Source organism: Brachycentrus maculatus, unplaced genomic scaffold, assembly GCF_059751285.1.
Source record: "Brachycentrus maculatus isolate JH-2025_06_01 unplaced genomic scaffold, ASM5975128v1 h1tg000144l, whole genome shotgun sequence".
Taxonomy (NCBI): domain Eukaryota; kingdom Metazoa; phylum Arthropoda; class Insecta; order Trichoptera; family Brachycentridae; genus Brachycentrus; species Brachycentrus maculatus.
The window spans coordinates 3873022-3894584 of record NW_028280897.1 but is presented as its reverse complement, the minus strand read 5'-3'; the positions used below and the strand labels follow the sequence as shown (position 1 = coordinate 3894584).

At 30.7% G+C, this 21563-nt stretch overlaps 1 protein-coding gene across 3 annotated transcripts in view; it reads right to left on the bottom strand.

Moving 5' to 3' along the window:
• Window positions 1-20538, bottom strand: part of LOC148308943 (protein apterous-like) — a 125612-nt gene extending 105074 nt beyond the window's left edge. The window contains exon 1 of one of the 3 annotated variants that reach the window (XM_088260902.1): window positions 19901-20538. In XM_088260902.1, coding sequence (XP_088117028.1) covers window positions 19901-19948 — 48 coding nt within the window. In that variant the 5' untranslated portion in view covers window positions 19949-20538. Of the gene's footprint in view, window positions 1-1931; window positions 2276-19900 lie in introns of those variants that run through there. The other 2 variants (XM_088260903.1, XM_088260901.1) reach the window with 2 other exon arrangements.
• Between the last annotated feature and the right edge of the window lie 1025 nt (window positions 20539-21563).

The window sequence follows — 21563 nt, the reverse complement described above, 5'->3', positions numbered from 1 at the left end:
CATATTTTTCTTCATCTTTGATGAGATGTTAAAAAATAATATGAAAATAACTCCTGTAATTGAAGAGAATCCAGATTTTGTGAACAAGTATTTGGACACACTCAAAATGTTGTTTTTAAGAAAGAATATTTACTTCATTATTTTATAATAATTTGTAACTAATTGTTGATAATGAGAGAATGAATAACAAAAAAAATATATGTGGCGAATGTGAGAGGGAAAACAGAACGAGGATGACCGAAAAAGACTTGGCACGATCAGATCAATCAGAATCTAAAATCTGGCGGTGTCAAAAGTCTGCGTAATCGGAGGGCATGTATGACTAGATGTATCGATGTGAAGCAGGCGAGGAGTGTATGTCAGGACAGAAGAGTGCGACGTTATATGCTCTCTGCCTACCCCTGCGGGGAAACGGCGTGATGGTAGTAGTAGTAGTTGAAAAAGAGATTTTTGTACAGTCGTCACAAGGATGGAATGTTTCCACTAAGAGTGACATTATATATCACAATTTTATAGGTTCTTTGAAAATCGGTAAGTGCTTATTCAGAATCGTCATTCATGAAGAAAAAAAATATGTATGTATTCAAATACATAATCTTCTTCGGATAGGAAGCGTTTGATAAACCTTGAATGATTTTCATGGTGATCAATAGGTATGCGACGATACAAATATTTTGTGTTATATTTCTGATTAAGTGCAAATAAGAGAAATATATCACCAGAATTTGTGCAACTCTGTGTTTACGATATAGAAAACAAATATAAAAAAATATATAAGTAAATTTTTAGTTATTTATTGATTTGGCGTTTAATTTGTAGAACTCCATTTTAATTTATGTATTAATTTAAATCAAACACAGATTTTTTTTGAGTCTACTAAGTTACTCAAATTAGACTCAAAAAATCTGTGTTTGATTTAATTTAATACATAAAAGTTTTTAGTTTGTCATAGTAGTCAAGTAGTATCCAAAAGATAAAATGATATATTTGATTTATTTACTGTGATTTTTTTATCTTTTCCTGAACTGTTTATTTATGTGTTTTGATACTGTTTTTTTCTGCTTAAACTATGGCCTCTATACCTAAATCTATTTGGTCTAAGGTCTTCACTGGAGTGACTAAAAAAAATGCATCACGAATCAATTTTACAATCTTGACATTGTGCGAAATCGCCCGTCATATATGCGAAGGGATTGTGTATCTTGAAAAGAAACGCCTGATACACAGGTATAATAAAGGAATAATCTGTAAGTATAAATATATATTTTTTGTATTTAAGTTATGCTAGTTAAATAACAATATTTCTTAAAATCTAAGTTGACACGTGTTTCGATGCATTCCGCATCATTATTAAATGAATGCGGAAGGCATCGAAACACCTGTCAAAATACATTTAGAAAATAGCGGTATTTACCAAATAAAACATTAACTAAAAATGTGTACATATTATTAAAAAGTGACTGCCGAATCAATTAATGAAACCAATATATTGTAGTTTAAAAAAACGCAACAGGATGAAAACAATAGTGAATATGAAAATTAGAATATGTGATTTTTTTAATGAAATAAAATAATTTTATTCAAATTTGATGCAAATTCATAAGTCCAGATGGTGGAAGCTGTAATATGGTTAGAAATGAGGACAGGAAGGATAACAAATCACGGCATTATAATTCATATATTGAAATCAAAATTTTTGTTCATAAAATTAATAAAAATGTCAATTACACTAACGCAAGTAATTTAGATTATTAAAAATAAACATCAAAATTTATAATTTCGGATAGACGAAAAGATTTGATGTCCTCAATTTCCATACTTAAAATACAAATAAAATTATCGACAGTAACTTATTAAAGCTTATGAAATAATTTAATAATATGTAATGTTAATACATTACAACATTTTTGTATTTAATAAAGTGGACTTACATCTAATTCAATTCCAAAAAGACTGTCATAATTCAATAATAAGTCTTCTTCGAAGAAGTCCAGGGACCAATAAGGTACCATTCCTGTTTCATCCAGAATTCGGTAGGTATTTAAAAAAATAATAAACACGACTTTGGTGGTTTAACCAAAGTAATATTAATTCGCTATAAGTTTGTTATCCAAATATGTAATGTTAACTTGATTCATTAAATGTCAGTTTCGATTACATAAATCATTACTATCGAGAGATCAGTGGGAAATAGTATAACCGCTTAACGCACGATATAACTTCTCACAAAATGACTTTAAGTTTGAAATTGACAAAAATTGATTTCCTCGCTACGAGGGACTCGGACAGTATGAGCTAGCGGTGAAACGTTCGCGCGCATTTCACAACACTAAATGGAGGTGCCAATGAAAAGCAGCCGTTGCACTTTTCCGTTTAGTCCATCGGACGACAGCGTTCAACTTACTGCGTTTAACTCGTGTGGCGATGTAGTTTTGCACATCGCTCCAAGCTAGAGCGACACACGATTAGCTACCAAAGCGACACCATTAGTAGAAAGGCGGGAATGACACTTTCTATGCGAGAGCGTGGCTCGCCGAGTTGCGGCGCGGAGCTACCAGGGCGGCAGTAAGCGGGCGGGGAGGAACGCTGCGTGGGCACCCTTGCCTCCGCTGCGATAAGGACTACGAGCGGCTGAATGAAACAATGTCGCGCCACTCTTCCACCCTCCTGCGCTCCTGGTGAGCCGTACTCTCAAAACTGAATTACATTATCATTTATTCTCGAATCCACGTGGAAAATTATAACGAAAACGGCGGCAGAGATATGAAGAATAGCGGAGTACGAGCCGTGCAATTAGTGGAGTTACATGTAAATAAAAGAATATTTCATTCACGCGACAACGAGTCGAGTTGAGCAGTGTGAAGTAATGGCGGTGGAAACGGAGCTGAAGCGGTGTAGGCGAACCCGCTATTTATTATTTATTATACTGAAAAGTCACTCTACAATAAACGGTTAAAAATGTGATCGCGTGATCTAGACAGCCGGCATGCTTGTGTAATGTGACTAAAAACAGTCGAAATATCCTGTTAGGTACTCGACGAATATCTAAGACTTGACTAGGCATGAACATGGGTCGCCTACAATTCTGTTATCACTAAACTGTTCAAGATTAATTATTATATTTTTGTTGATTTAAATCCTATTATCAATATAAACTAAAAAAGTAAAATTCATGTAATATGTGTACATATTACATATAATCACCTCAAATGGGAGCATTTTTATTACTGTACATAACTATTATGTTTTAAATATCATATACACAATTACCTCTCTTGTTTTTTTTTTATATAAACGCGTTATTCCTACAATTACAGACAAAACTAACGCATTAACAAACAGCTCAAAAAGGGTGATCTTGATGATCCAGAGTTCGAAACTTGTGCAGGCAATTATGTTTCCTGTCGCATAATAAATTCGAATTATTATAAAAAATTCTAACTATTATCTAACGTTTGAATCTGTTAAACACGATTTTTCTTAAAATTTTATTTTGTTGAGTCCAAAATTTAATAAACAAAGTATTAGTTTTAATAGATTTATATTATCCACTTCGTGATGGAATTGCATTTTAATATATTATTAGATTAATACCAATATTTTTAGCTTTTCAACTTTATTTTTATTTGACCAGCGACCGGGTTTCGTCGTTACCGACATCATCAGACTGATGATGACCAGTCTGATGATGTCGGTAACGAGGAAACCCGGTCGCTGGTCAAATAAAAATGGAAAAGCTAAAAATATTGGTATTAATCTAATAATATATTAGTTTTATTTTATAAAACTTGCCAAAAAGTTTCTGGGAAAAAACATTTAGGGAAATTAAACGTTTTTATTTATACCTTACGTTTTTAACAATAGCAATAACGTAGAATTGTGTTAATTTTTTTAAAAGAGGAAAAGGGAACTTTTTTTATCGTAAAGGTCTATCCGTAAAAACAATAGTTAACAAAAAACTTAAATATTATTTTTTGACATCTCATCAAAGATGAAGAAGAATATGGTCTATTAGTGAGATGTAAAGAAGCTTTTTACTAAGCATCACTAGAACTTCATTAGAAGTCTCTAGTGAAGTTCTATGTAGTGATTCAAGAACAAGGTTTATAAATTGGTTCATATATATAGAACTTCCAAGAATTTGAGTAGTGTGGTTGTCAATAATGGGTAGAATTGGTGAATGTTACTCGTGTGTAAAGTGATCACTTAAACCAGCCTATGACGGTCGTTAGCCCCGTAAATGCCCAGACTTCCATATTCTTCTTCATCTTTGATGAGATGTCAAAAAATAATATGAAAATAACTCCTGTAATTGGAGATAATCCAGATTTTGTGAACAAGTATTTGGACACACTCAGAATGTTGTAAAAAAAACTTTAAAACCTAATATAAAAATACGTTCAGTAAATAAATACATTTTCAACTATTATGGTGATTTTAGTAGCTGTTCGTCTCGCCTTAGGAAAGTTAATGTTCCGTGGTTATGGTGTACGTTTTTAATAACCTTATTATTTTACAGTTAATATATTTTTATATCGCATTCATGTCCGTAATAGAAGTTAACAATTAATTACAAGAATTAATCAGGTTTTTTACCCTAAAATCCTATGTTGAAAAAAGAAAACTACCATTGCGGTCACATTATTCCTTCAGACAGAAGAACTTATACATAATTCATTATAAAAACTTCAGAGCAGAGATTTTATTTTTAATTTATTTGTATTTTGAAGCTTACAGCTTACCTAAATTTAAAGCCAGGCAACAAAATATATTTTTTTAAAAATTTAAGTTCTAATTGGAAATATAGCTTTTTCTTAAAATCTATTGTGACACGTGTTTCGATGCATTTCGCATCATTTTCAAACAACGTAGATTTTAATATCGATTGTTCAATATTTTTAATTCATTTTTATAAATTTTCTTTGTATATACACATTTAAGTGAATGAGCAAGGTATCGAAAAATTAACTTAAAACAATTTTTTTTACTAATTTATTTGAAAGTCACTTTTTGATACTTTCTATATATTTTTAATTTAAGTTTTACCTAGCACATACCTCAATTTTTAAAATCTATTGTCTCACGTATTTCGATGCATTTCGCAACATTTTTAAACATCGTAAATTTTAAGAAATAGTGGTATTTACCATCAAAAACTTACAACATTTTGAGTGTGTCCAAATACTTGTTCACAAAATCTGGATTATCTCCAATTACAGGAGTTATTTTCATAAAATAACCACTTTAATAATAGTTATCACTTAAACCAGCCTGTGACGGTCGTCAGCCCCGTAAATGCCCAGACTTGCATATTCTTCTTTATCTTTGATGAGATGTCAAAAAATAAAAACAAAAACTTAAATTAAAAATCGATTAATATTAACGCAAAGTGACTAACAAATCAATTAATGAAATTTATAAAATATTAACGTTTGTTGTTTAAAGATATAATAAATATAAAAATGTAATCATCCATTAATATAAATTTCACCCATCGTATAATGTTAATGGTCAGTAACAGAATAATTATTTGCTGATAACACTGCTTTCTTGCATATGATCAATTAAATACGTATTAATGGAAATATGAAATACTACTTAATTAGAGAAATTAAGATAATTTTTTGTATCAATAAACATAGACTATAGACTCATCATCTCCACAGGGTCGTTACAATACCTAATATCATTAATAATATAATAAAATTAATTAATTTTAAAAAATATACTTTATGGAGAACTTTTTATATTTCGATTCGCTGTGCCTCTCCATAAAAGAGTCTGTGCTCTTGTGCTTGGAGGGGGACTTACACTCGTGGTTTAATGTTTTATAATAAAAGATATAATAGTTTTTTTTTTGTATATTTTTTTAAGATTTAAATGTATAGAGCTTTAATTTTTTTCTTAAGTATTTTTATATCGTCTATTTTTTTAATTTTTTAGGGAGTTTATTGAAATGTTTGATTGCCAAATATTTGAAGGTTGTATAATACACATTTTAATAATTTTTAATTTCTTTAATTTTTAATTAATAATCTTGTTTTCATCCGAACATAAATAATTTTTAATGTGAAATGCCAGAAAAAATTGAGAGATTTAGAGTGTAAAACAAAATTTGCATAAAAATATTATGTTTATGCAATATGTACACTGTCATTGATTGGTGCTTTTAAGAGTTTGGTACTTTTTCATTAAGAATTGTAATAAATTTATTTTACTGTTCTTGTTTCACTCATTTGATTCACAAGCCCAAACCATCTCAACATACCTTTCTTAATTTTATCTTTAATGCTAATCTCAGCCTTGCATTCATTCCTTATATCACCCTTCGAACATGTATCATATACGGTTTTGCCGCACTGATGATTGCAATTTTACTGCATTCCGTCTACTTTCATTCTGCTTTTGCCAACTCCATGCTTCACATCCAGCGGTGGGGTGCAGGGGGCTCGGAGGGGCTCGCGCGAGTCCCTTGTTAAATTTGAATTGAGTCGGCTAGCCCCTTGTTAAATTAAGAGTAATCAATATTATCTAATTAAATCAGTCAAAAATGCAATTTCAGTGGTTGGTTTAAATGTATTATAAAACAAAAAATTGCTGCCTTTTGAAATTTCTCAAGAAAAATATTTATAAGGGATGCGCAATAAAAGAGACCTATCTGTTTTTTGTCTGTATGGTGTATTAGAATTGTTAAATTAAAGAATTTTCTGCCATAAAAAATAAGTCTTTATATTGTCGTTTGATGTGCATATGAAGTATTTTTTATTATTTTGATAATTATGTATTTTGGATAGTTAAAAGATAAGCACTATCGATAAAATTAAGAAAGGTGTGTTGAGATGGTTTGGAAATGTAGAACGAATGAGTGAGGAAAAACAAATTTATGAGACGAATGTAATTGGAAAAAGGAGCAGAGGAAGACCGAGAAAAACATGGCACGATCAGGTATGCCAAATACTTTAAAGTGGTCAGGTTAGGAGTTGTAACAATCGGCGGGTATGTATGAGGAGATGCATGAACGTGGAAGAGACGAATAATGTTTGCAAAGACAGAGTAGTGTGGCGTTCTATTCTCTCTGCCTATCCCTGCGGGGAAGCGGCGTGATGGTTAGTTAGTTGGATAGTTAAAACAAAATGATACACCTCACCCCTCTAAAATAATATACCCTTTTTTTCATGTATTTTCAGTACAGATTTGAAACATTGTATTTGCCCAAATTCTCCCCTGTGAATTGGTAATGCTTGCCTTTTGAAGTCCGATAATCGCGTGTTTTCTTAACAGCAATAAATTATCCTTTGACTTAAATAACAAATTGTTATTGTTATGTGTGATAATTTTAATTATGTTCAATATTATTGAACTAGTAATTATTTCCTTAATAGGGTATCGTTATAAGAATTCAATAACCTTTAGTATTCTCATTTCTATGATTGGCAGATGAGCGTGACAGACGAGTGCTAAACAGGGCCAGATCGTCATGAGGAATTGCCCAAATTATAAGCAGTATCAAAATCACACGAGGTACATGAAAATAAGTCGCAAATGCTGACATATCGCTCATTTGGTGCAACAATGGCGTAATAACACTTTTAGAAATAATACAGGCGATGCCATTCAGACGTTGTTGCAACAGAAATTTGAAACAAAGACGCCATTTTACTCAACTCTACAATGACACTCGCGCCATCTTGCAGCAATTCACAACAAAATCAATCAGTAGTTTAACTTAATTTTTTAAAACTATTTTTTACACTTAATTTACATTATATATGTATATATTTACATCGTTTTACAGCATAGAAAACATTTCCTTTCAAATTCTTTCATTCCTCATACATTCAGACATCTCATCATACCCAAATTTGCAAACCCTCACACATTAGATGAGTATACAATTTTGCGATTCTGATTATTATTTCAAATTACTTTATCCGGGCAGGCCATGGATGGGTCGAAAGCTGGAAATCGACAGGAGGCCAATCCCTCTTAAAAACAGGCCACAAGGCCTACGACAAGATGAAGTAGAAGAAAAAGAAGACTTTATCCTTACGATATATATATATATATATATATATATATATATATATATATATATATATATATATATATATATATATATATATATATATATATATATATATATCTTTATATATATATATATATATATATATATATATATATATATATATATATGTACATATATATATATATATATATATATATATATATATATATATATATAATCATGGCTACGAATTTATGAAAATGAGAAACAAATAAGAAAATGTGAGAAAATTTAAAAAAAAATCATCCGAACCTGTTCAATAGTCGCAGACCTTAGAAAAGTTTGTTTTGTTCAGTAACTGATAGCGGAGGTCACGTTATAGAGACCTCAGATTAGTTCAATTACATCCGTGTGACCTGGTATGACATTTTGCATATGCAGCTATTTTATGTATCCGTTACATTCAGTAAAAACATACTTTTTTTTTCTCCTTTAAACGACTTATCTGCTTTATTGCATTTATCGTTATGTCACTTAAGACGTTTTAATAGCATATTACATATTTGTATGTGTATGTACTTGTATTTGTATATATATATATATAAATATATATATATATATATATATATATATATATATATATATATATATATATATATATATATATATATATATATATATTTGTATATATATATATATATATATATATATATATATATATATATATATATATATATATATATATATATATAAATATATATATATGTTTATATATATATATTTGTTTGTGTGTGTATATATGGCTGGTTAGTTATTTCTCCAAAGGGGTAGGCTGAGGGAATATAACGCCACGCCAATCTATTTGCAAACAGTCTGCGCCTCTTCCACATTCATGTATCTCCTTATAAATACTGACTATTCCAACTACTGACCTGACCGCGCCCAAGTATTTGAAATACTTGATAATACCAACTTTTTCTCGATCTTCCTCTGCTTTTAATACCGACCACATTCGCCTAACGAATTTGTTTTATTATTCTTTCTTCACTTATTTGATCTACATGACCATATACGAGTGTATGAGATTTGACTAAAAAACTACCTTCATTGATCAGGCCTCAGACTCCATTATTTCATTTTTGGTTTTCATTTTTGGGAAGTATAACACGTATAACTAAAGGGTCTCTGTTAATTAAAAGCATTCTCAATCCTACATGGATGGCTGTAATGAACTCGTACGTACTGTTTCATGAGATTGATCAATATATTTATGAGTTCCGAAAATTTTAGTACAGTGGTTGACAATCATAGGTAGGATGGTGAATGTTACACATTTATAAAGTTATAACTTAAACCAGCTTATGACAGGTCGTAAGACCTGTAAATTAGTAGATTTCCATATTCTTCATCATCTTTGTTGATATCAATGCATTCCGCACCATTTTGGATATAGAGTTTGAAAATATTGCGGAATGCATCGAAACACGTGTGACAATAGATTTCACGAAAATGTTGTTTATACCAAGTAAAACTTGAATTTGAAAAATATGTACGTGTTAAATTTTTCAAAAGTATTGTCATTATACGATTTTTCTATGCATCCTGTAAAATTGGTTTTATACTTTAAAAAAAAAGATAAATTAAAGCACACTAGGGCTCCTAGTATAGATCCCGAAGAGTCACACCCAGCATTTGATAACGATATCGCATAAAATCGAACTTTGTATTATACATACCTAGATATTGTAGTATGTACTAGGTCTCCAGTTTCAATAAAAATGATTTAATAGTCGAGTTTTCTTTTTACGATTGCTATATTAATTAATTAATTATTGATTATTAATCAATTTACGATTACACACGACAGGCACATAAAAATTATTTATCATATTATACTCGTAGGCTACTCGGGTCGCAAGTAAGGGAATTTTAGCCAAGATTCGGACCTTGCAGACAATTATAAAGAGTCTTTGCTAAATAAAAGCTTTCCCTATTCAAACATAGATGGTGGTTGTGAGCTCACGTGTACTGTGTCGCGAGTTTGATCAATATATCTAGGAGTTCCAAAAATTGCGTGGTGAGGTTGTCAATCATGGATAGAATTGGTGAATGTTACACTGTTTAAAGTGATTTTTATTTAGCAAAGCCAATGACGGTCGTAAGCCTTGTAATTGCTCAGACTACCATATTCTTCATCATCTATGTTGAAATGTCAAAAATAAAAATGAAAATTATTTTATTTCTAACCCTTATCCGCATCCAATGGTGCATATAGGGCACTGCATCGTAGTGCCTTGATCGTTACTTACATGAAGGCAAAGGGATCTCTCCTGCGCTTCAGGGACCAGTCCAGGGTTATGTAAAATAAATATCAGGGTGTGAAATCACTAATATTTGTTTTCACCCCCCCCCCATGGAATCGAACCCGGGACCCTAACCATTACACCACGAAGGCGGATTAAAATTACCGAATTTAACCTACCGTTAACGATGGTGTAATGGCAAATTAAATCATTAACTTGTCAGGTAGAAAGGTAAAGAAACATGTCATCAATCGACAGTCAATATGGTGTAACGGGTATAACGAGTGACTTCTACGCTATATTCGGGGGTTCTAATACCAAACTTGTTTTGTCTGAGTGGACACTTAAATTTATCCGGTTATTATAAATAATTAGTCTTATCAAATTGTTCGACATTTTTAAATATAACAGCTACATACCTTACGTATCTGTTTTTATGTTTGAATGTAATTTACTATTCACCTTATTTTTTAAGTGAAACTTCTTGGGTCCAGTGCAATTACACAATGTTTTAAGGAAAAGTACAACTCACAAATTATTTAATTATTAATTGGTATTTTTTTGTTCGATTGATGCACAAATTGTACAAAAGTCTACAAAAGGATAAGTGCATAAAATAAAATAAAATGGTTCATTGTAAAAACTTTTTTTTTCTTTATACTTAATCTACTGACTTATCATATCGCTCGCTCCTTTCAACAACGCCAAATCAAAAAAACTTGATTTTTCAGGAGATCGTTTTTAAAGTTTAAAATATAATAAAAATGTAATAAAAATAAATATCAAGCCACTTATTAAACTTTTTACTGTAAAACAGATCTTTTTAGGCAAATCTTGAACGTTTTTTCTCCATTTGAATAATATTTATGTAATATATTTAAAAAAATTAACAATACCTTTTCTTAAAAAAGCAAAACCACACTTTCTGCCCGGTAGTGGGTAAATATTAAGTTAAAAATATGCCGCTTTTGCTGGAATATAGTACATTTTTTGGGCATTCCAAAAACATGCGCAACTGAAAATTAACGATTTTTTATATTTGACGTTGTTGAAAGGAGTGAGTTACGTATGTGTTTGATTAGATTACAGTTTTTTATAATTGAAACTTCTTAGGCGAGTTGAGAATTGAGCGTTAAATTTAAGTAAATAGGGACATATTCTTACAAGTGACAAGATAAGTAAAGAAAAATTAGAATTCAAGAGAAAAAAAACGCCCACTCTTCAAGAGTAGGTATATTTAAAATTGATTACATTTGAAATTAAATTCACGGTTATAACCACAAATAAAATTTACTTTATACAATGTTAATATCCTATATTTTGAGTAAGTATGTCCAAATACTTCTTCACAATAATGGATTTTCTCCAATTATAGGAGTTATTTTTCATAATTTTTTTTGATATCTCAACAAAGATGAAGAAGAATATGGAAGACTGGCCAATCACGGGGCTTGCGACCGTCATTTTAACCAGCTATTACTTAATACAATGTGTATATTCTACATTTTGAGTTTGTCCAAATACTTATTTTAAAAAAATGGATTCTCTCCAATTATAGGAGTTATTTTTCATATTATTTTTTATATCTCAAGATGAATAAGAATATGGAAGTCTGGCCATTTACGGGACTAACGACCGTAATTTAAACCAGCTATGACGGTCGTAAGCCCCGTAAATGCCCAGACTTCCATGTTGTTCTTCATCTATTTTGATATGTCAAAAAATAATACATGATGTTTTTATATCTATCTACTTACTAAGTTATTATTAAATATAATTTAAATACATTTAAACGTAAACTTTTTCGTTATTTATATACCATTTATAAAATTTTAATTCTGTACAAACTTCATTGCAGTTTTGGTTAATATGAATCCTAATATTGATTTTTTATCCATCTTTATATAATGTATCTATATATCTATCTATTTGCTAAGTATTTTTTTTATGTATAATATAAAAACATTAATACATTAAAAAAATATCGTTATAATTTTACCGGGAATAAGTAATTTTTTCAATCTGTACAAATATCTTAACAGTTTTGGTCAATATGAATCCTAATGGTGATTTTTTTGGCATCCTTATACAATGTATCTATCTATCCACTTGCTTAAGTATTTTTTTTATAAAATATAAAAAATTTATACGTATTTTTCATCGTTATTTTTTTATCGTTATACTAGGAATACGTAAAATTTTCAATCTGCAAATATCTTAACAGTTTTGGTTAATATGAATCCTAATGGTGATTTTTATGCATCCTTATACAATGTATCTATCTATCCACTTGCTAAGTAATTTTTTTTTTAATATAAAAACTTTTATACGTATTTTTTATCGTTATACTAGGAATACGTAAAATTTTCAATTTGCTAATTTCTTAACAGTTTTGGTTAAAATGAATCCTTATTTTGATTTTTAATGCAATCTTAATAACTTGTATATATGTATCTATATACATACTTGTTTATTAAGTGTATAAATATCAAGTCGTATATCCGCATTTAATGAAGAAATAAATATGTTAAAAATGTCGATGTAAAGTCGGTAGCTAAAAAGGATGGAATGCCATAATTTCTAATTAAAATTGAAAACTATACGTCTTGACAGACAAGGCCCGCTTCAGTTTCCAAATGTCCACTGAGGTATTTGGATTCATTAAAATTTCGTAGGGATAAGGTAAAGTTTTTTTTCTTCAGATGCGTTATCTTTGACCCTCATTCGTGTCTCAAATCGACAGATTCAATAATAATATACGGTAGACAAAATAAATATAAATAAATAAATAATAAAATACGGTAGACAAAATAAATCTAAAACAACCTTCGAAGTTTTCAAATACATACAGACCACGATAAAATATTCTCAATATATTCTGATGTTTTTCTTTGCAGACACATATCGTAGTCATACAGGAGAAAGTGACCAAGTGCATTTTTTAACAAAAACATGATCATTGACTATTTGCTCTCTTACTAGATTAATATTGCCCTGGAAAATCCTAGAGGATTTTAAACTTGGAAGTATAATATATTGACTTGTTAAAAATAACTAACTGCATTGATGTTTATTTTCTTGCCAAGCCAAAGTGACTTAAATGGCCCTCCTGGACATTTTACGTTAGTTGGTCACTTTCTCATGAACGACTAAGATATACATATAAGCAAATTGGCAAGGGAACGGAAAATTATTATAAAATAAAGATATTCATTAATTGATTCGGCAGTTACTTTGTGGTACCATCTATCATCTATCCATTTGTAAAATAATTTTTACATAGTTAATACCACTATTTCTTCAAATCGACGGTGTTTACTAATGATGCCGAATGCATCGAAACACGAGCCACTATACATTTTAATAAAAAGTGGTATTTACCAAGTAAAACATAAAATCGTCTAAAACAAAGACAAAATAGATTCAATTCCATACGCAAAATATTTTCATTTACAACTTCAGAAAACTGAGTATGGCCGTCAAAAATGTATATAAATATATATATATATAAATATATATATATATATATATATATATATATATATATATATATATATATATATATATATATATATATATATATATATATATATATATATATATATATATATATATATATATATATATATATAAATATATAATAGGAAAAAATCAAAGAAATCAAATAAATGCTCAATTACAATACTTATACATATGTTTCAAAGATATTTACTATCCATATTAATATATATTAAAGAAAGATAAATTTAAGTACTTTTTAAAACATTTGTGTTATTTTCATTCATAATCCATTTCTTTAAATGAATAGATACATATTTTTATTTACGTTTATATATAAAAATATAAAATCGAAATAAAACCATCATTTGAATTGAAAGCTTCAAAAAGATTCCGGCGGAAAGCGCACGCGCAACCTTTAGAAAAAAGCTCTAGTAAATAAATACCTAAGTATATCAAAAGTTATTGAATTGAAAACGAGAAATTCCTCTTTCATTTTTCTCTGTCATAATAAGTTTTTTACCAAAAAATATTATTTCGTCGAATCTATAGTATTATGACTTTTTTATTCGTCAATACTTTTAGCATTTAATTAAAAATGAATTCCTTTGAGTCTTGATAAAAAATAGCCATTTTGAGAATTTCTTTGAACTTAACTTAGATCAAAGTATTCAAAGCATTATCGATAAAATAAAGAAAGGTGTTTTGAGATGTTCGGGTATGTGTATCGAATAAATGAAGGAAGGACAGTGAAACAAATTTATGAAAATAAAAGCAAGGAAACACTTGACATGATCAAGTATGCCAAATACTTGAAAGTGATCAGATTAGGAGTCTAAATAATCGACAGGTATGTTTGAGAAACTAACTAACTAACTAACCATCACGCCGCTTTCCCGCAGGGATAGGCACAGAGAATAGAACGCCACACCACTCTGTCTTTGCAAAACATTCTTCGCCTCTTCCACGTTCATGCATCTCCTCATACATACCCGCCGATTGTAACGACTCCTAACCTGACCACTTTCAATATTTGGCATACCTGATCGTGCCATGTTTTTCTCGGTCTTCCTCTATGTTTGAGGAGACGCATAAATATGGAAGAGGCGAAAATTGATTGGTGCGGCGTTCTATTCTCTCTGCGGTATAGTATATAAAAACGGTAATATATGGCATAATCTATATTTTTCGCATTCGCTAGTATTCTCGTATACTAGGCCCATATTTTTTTATAAAAAAGAGAAATATTTGTATTTTTATTATTTACAAATATACTTCAATTTCACACTATTTCTGCGAGCCTAAGCGGCTCATTATTAACAATAGGTATCAAATTGTAGTAGAGTGGTCTCGAACCGAGAAACTGGCTTGAGAGTCCTCGACACCTAACCACGGGACCACAACCCGACACAATAATCGAATTACGATTGATTAAACACGAAAAATACCTTTTATATTTTTTACGATGATATCAAGGGCTAGATTAAAGAGAAAAGATAAAAAGTATCACATATTCCGTAGAACAATTCATTACCTTACAGTTTTTTTATATATTTTTAATTACTTAACGTCCAAATGACTCCAAAATCTAGCTAAGTCTAATGCAACACCGCTTTAATGTTCTAACTTAGGCTACAACATTATAAGTTTCATACCCTGTACCTACTTGAAGTAGATTTAGATACTCTTTATATTTAAAGTTTCTTTAATTTCATGTAGGGAATTTATGAGTGAAAATTATAGACAAAAACACTCGCTGCTTAGTAAAAGCATGATTTCAAGTTAGAAATTAAGTTACTTTGGCTTACGGTATCATTTAACTTCCTAAAAATACTGATGGGCAACCATTTTTAAAATGTCAGTCGTTGAATCCAGAAGTAATGTTGAAGTTATTATTTAAATATATATTTATATATTATATATATATATATATATATATATATATATATATATATATATATATATATATATATATATATATATATATATATATATATATATATATATATATATATATATATATATATATATATATATATATATATATATAGTGGATAATCTAATTTTGGTTGCATTCAATCCAGAAGTAATGTTGAAGTTATTATTTAAATATATATTTATATATTATATATATATATATATATATATATATATATATATATATATATATATATATATATATATATATATATATATATATATATATATATATATATATATATATATATATATATAGTGGATAATCTAATTTTGGTTGCATTTAGCGTCTGATGGACTTAAAGTTTCTATGGTTGAGGGATTCAATTTATGGGTACACTTAATATATGGTTAAAAAGTTAAAAAGCCAGACGAGTTCGCTTATAGGTATTTATCTTTTTTTAAATGTATATACGAATATATGTAAAATAAATTTATATATATACATGTAAGAGCTTTTACTGCACCAGTGGTCACAACACTTATTTGTCACAGTGGCATAGATAAGTTTTGTAATTTTTTATTATATTTTACTTGATAAATACTACTTTTTCTTGAAATCTATTGTGACACGTGCATCGATGCATTCTGCATCATTTTCAAACACCGTATGTAAAGTTAAGTCTAAATTTTATAGTTGTGTCTTTGAGACGTTGGAGGATGAGGTGGGGGTAGCAGCTTTTTCTTAATTCTTATCAGTGGGAACACGGATAATACGGGGAGGCTTTAGTCATTTAGTCAAAAAATAAATAAATAAGAAACACTTCCTACACCCTCTTCATCATTCAACGTTTCAAGTACACAATTCTAAAATATAGATATAGTTTCACACACGGTGTTTAAAAATGATGCGCAATGCATCGAAACACGTATTGCAATAGATTTTATGAAATGGTTGTATTTACCGAGTGAAATTAAAAATGGGTAGATTTGAATTACCACAAAGCGACTGCCTACCAATTGATGAAAAGTTTCGTGATTAATGTACTTCAAGTTTCATTCCCAACACCCGAAAATGTGAAAATGTAAGAATTAGTAAAATATTTAGATTTTTGTCACACGCTACAATAAGATGTGTTTTTATTTCTCATAAACGTGACACTACGCAGATCATTATTGTGTTCTGGTTGGAACAGCAAGGATTTGGAAACCTCACAAAGAAGATCAATACTCTTTTGTTCTTTATCTTCTAAGGGATTCGTTATCCAGGAGACAGCCCTGGATACCAGGGTGGCAGGGATGCCAAAATCAGAAAACGAAATTTTCCTGATGAGCGTCATTACATCGCTAGATTTATAGTAGGAGAACTAAAAAAACTAACCAACTAATCACCACGCTGATTTCAGCAGGGGTAGGCAGAGAGAATAAAATGCCACAATTGGCAAACAATCTTCATCTTTTCCACATTCATATATCTTCTCATACTAACCCGCCGACTATTCCGACTCATGACTTGACCACATTCAGGTATTTGAAATACTCGGTAATAACAAGTTTCGCTCGGTCTTTCTCTATTCCTATTTAACAACAACATTTACCCCATACATTTGTTTAACTCTTCTTTCTTCACTCATTCGATTCATATGCCCAAACCATCTCAACACACCTTACTTTATTTTGTCCATAATTCTTATCTCCTTATAACACCATTCGAACATCTGTCATACATCGTTTAGTCGCACATTTGTCTGAGAAATCGCATTTAATTGCATTCTATCTACCACGACTCTATTATATTAAAAGCTGCCCCACCGCATGCCCAGATCTGATACAGAAGCATCTAGGCTTCCTGACAGATCTGCTCTTGCAAAGCAATTTTTTTAAAACTAAGTTGCGAAATTTATTGAAAATGTGAAACAACATAAATTTTTATCCCGATTTTACTGTGAATTTACATTTAAAAGCTTTCAATATACCTGTCGCTGCCAATCTAAATAAATAGTACTCCCAGTTTAGCTTTCGATGATATGTTTTTATTGGCTATAAATAATGAAATAATCATAATTTCGGATAATTGATATAACGCCATTTTCGTGAAATCATACCTCAAGGGCGCTTATACGGTTGTGGATTATGTCATGAAAATAACCATTTCTCTATTCCCAGCATTCACTCTCTTTCTATATTTATATTAATATTTCCATCCCTAGAAAACATACTTTCCAAATATACAAAATCATCTACCTGTAAATTTCCAATTTATATGTAGTAATTGGTTTATATTAATTTTGTATATAAGTTTTACTTGGTTAATACCACTATTTCTGTGGTATTTACTAAGTAAAACTTACACAAATTCACTGCTGAATCAATTTATGAGAGTTTTTGCCTAGAATTTTCACTCATGGATTACATGAAATTATAGTAACTTTAATCATAAAGAGTAAATCCACTCACGAGTAGCCATAAGCTATGAAACTTAAAAAGTTGAAGCCTTAGTAGGGTCATGATAAGCGGTGTTGCATAAGCCGTAGCTAGATTTCAGAGTCACTTGGACATTAAGTATTTAAATACATAAAATATTTATATTTATGTATTAATTTTAAATCAAACACAGATTTTTTGAGTCTACCAAGTTCTTAGTAGACTCAAAAAATCTTCAAGTAGACTCAAAAACGTTCAAGTAGACTCAAAAAATCTGTGTTTGATTTAAAATTAATACATTAATTAAAATGGAGTTCTACAAATTAAACGCCAAATCAATAAACAAAAATAAAAAAGTAAAAAAATAAAGTAAAAAATAAAATAAAAAAATTATATTTATTGTTGAAACCATTTTTCAATGCCACATTTTATTAATTCTTTTACAAAATATGAGGGGAAGGTTTCCTTATCATAAAACCATTTAATTCTACCACAAATATACATTCAATGGGTTGGTAGGTACTGCGTGTAAATATGAAAAATAAATTCTCTCCTGTTAAGTTTTTTTGTGAAGGAGAATATTTAAAAACTTTTTTTGTTAAAAGTAGGAGATAAAACCATTTTGTATACTTTTTAATTTCTTTTAAAGAGAGAAAGATGTAACAGAATGCAAGATTAACTCTTTTTTTTAATTTTATATCTAAGAAACCGTTCTCAAGGGATGGAAAAGTAGATAAAAATATTGAAAGAAGGGTGAATGCAGAAAATATAGTAAATGGTGCTTCGAATAGAGTGATTGAAAATAAACAAATGTCCATGGAAGCTAAGCTGGCGGCTCATAACGGAGCGCTTGTACCGACACGGATGTATGTAAGGAACTTATGGAATTGGCAAAATAAGGATGAAAGTAAAGTGAACGCTCTTCAAATGCGTTCCCTCAAACGAATGTGTGGAAAATGCTAATTTTTTTTCATAAATTGTATACATTTATTTAAATCACAATTTTAAACTATTTTAAAACAATGTTTTTACAGAGACCCACCAAGCCACCTTGTGTGTCTTGTCGGTTGAGTTATTTTAAAATGATAAAATGTATGATAAAATACGATAAAAAATTTAATGAAAACGTTATAAAGGAATCTCAGGCAGAACTAGAAATAATTCAGAATATTATGAAAAATGTTTAAGGTGGTATGGGCCCGTGGGGCGAATGGATGGCGAGAGAACGACTAAGAAAGTATACATGGCAAATTTGATCAGGAGAACAGAACGAGGACGACTAAAAAAGGCTTGGCACGGCCAAATCAATCATCACCCAAAATTTGGTCATATCAAAAGTCTGGGTAACCGGACGTCGCGTATGACTAGATGTATAGATGAGAAGGAAGCTAGGAGCGTACGTCACGACCGACAAGCGCAGCGTTCCATCATCTCTGCCTACCCCTGCAGTGTAACGACGTGATAGTAATTCATATCAGAAGTCTGCGTAACCATTGGGCACGATGTATGTGATGATGTGAAAGAAGCTAGGAGTGTATGTTAGGACAGACGAGTCCGGCGTTCCATCCTCCCTGCCTACCCCTGGAGAGAAACGGCGTGATGGTAGTAGCAGTAGTAAGAATTTCTTTAAATCTCTTCTCCGCCCTTAGACCCCTCTCGTACGTAGATTTGTCAACAAGGTATGGATTTTGCTTTTTTTATTATTTTTTTTTTATTAATATTTTTATTTTTTCACAAATATAAATTGTCTTACCCAATGCATAACAGTCCCAGACGCGGGTCTCTCCTCATAAACTCCCATCTGCAGGATAGTCGACAAATGTAGGCTCGCCCCCTTATGTTATTTATATTATCTCATCGATACGCACATGCATCTCGCAGATTGTCAATAACAAAACAACAACATACAATGACGCACCAATATATACATAACGGCACTGTCTTAAACAAGTACAATATAAATAATTTAAAAAATAAAAATAAAACAGTTTGATATCACAGAATGTATGGGAATTTTCTTATTTTTTACTTGGGTTCACTTATAATCTTTGCAAAAATTAAGAAATAAAAAAAAACTGTTCATAAATGTCTTTAATTTTCTTTCAAAAGTCACAATTTTTACCTTAAATAATAATATTTCCGATCACTTTTTTTTGTAAAACAGTATTGTGTAAATAAAAACAAACTTTTTGTCACTTTGAAGTGTTGACTTTTTCACTTTGAAGTGTTGTATTTTTCACTTGGAAGTGTTGAATTTTTCACTTTGAAGTGTTGACTTTTTCACTTTGAAGTGTTGACTTTTTCACGTCGCTCGGCGGTTTTGTACAACGACTCCCGATAAACTGTGAAAACAACACCGATGTACTATGCGTTACCCTTCAAGTCCATCTCACACGCTCGCCAGCGCGAATGTGAAGCCGCATTTGCTGTGCGCATGTGCGCTCTCGGTTTACATGGGGCGGGAGGCGTGTCTCCAGCTGCACACGCCCACCTCAAGCCGTCTCGCTTTATCGCCACCCCTGTGTAACGAGAGGGAGTGAAAGGGGTGAATCCCTTAGAGAGGGTTGAGCTCCAAAACGCTGTCAGCGAATTTCCCGAACGCTATCCGGGGAACAGGAAATACTGAAGTCTGTCACTGGATCTCAATGATGGAACCTAATTTGAGTCAATATGTAAATACGCACGGCTATGTAGGTATTAAATTTAATCACCATCAATTAATCAACGTCAAAACTTTTTGCCGGTGAATTTTCATGTTTTCCGCCACTCTTGGTCCGGTGGGAAAATGAAATGGGAATAAAAGACAACGATAAATTAAGAGAGGTGTGTTGAGATGGTTTGGGCATGTGAATCGGGTGAGTGGAGTGAACAGTAAAACAAATTTATGAGACGAATGTGGTTTGAAATAGAAGCAGAGGAAGACCGGAAAAATATTGGCATTATCGAGTATTTCAAATACTTGGGTGAGGTCAATGTGAATGTGGCAGAGGAGAGGAAGCAATTACCAATGGAAGCACCAATCAATGACAGTGTAAACATTGAGTAAACATAATATTTTTAATGCATTTTTTTATTGTTGTATTACTATTCAGATTCTCTCTATCTCTCTCTATCTCAATCTCTTTTTCTCACATTCAATTTCTCTTATTATTCGTGTTTCAAGAAGTTTCACTTCTATCACGTGTGCAGCGCTGAACGCCAATTGAAAAATAGCGTAACTATCAATACCTAATTCTAAAATTGATTCATCGGCTACTCAAAAGTCTTTTCATCTCACCAATAGATGTCTCTAGTGAAGTTCTAGTGATTCAAGAACAATGTTTGAAAATTGGTTCATTATAGGTATAGAACTTCCAAGAATTAGAGTAGGTAGTGTGGTTATCAATAATGGGCAGAATTTGTGAATGTGAATGGTC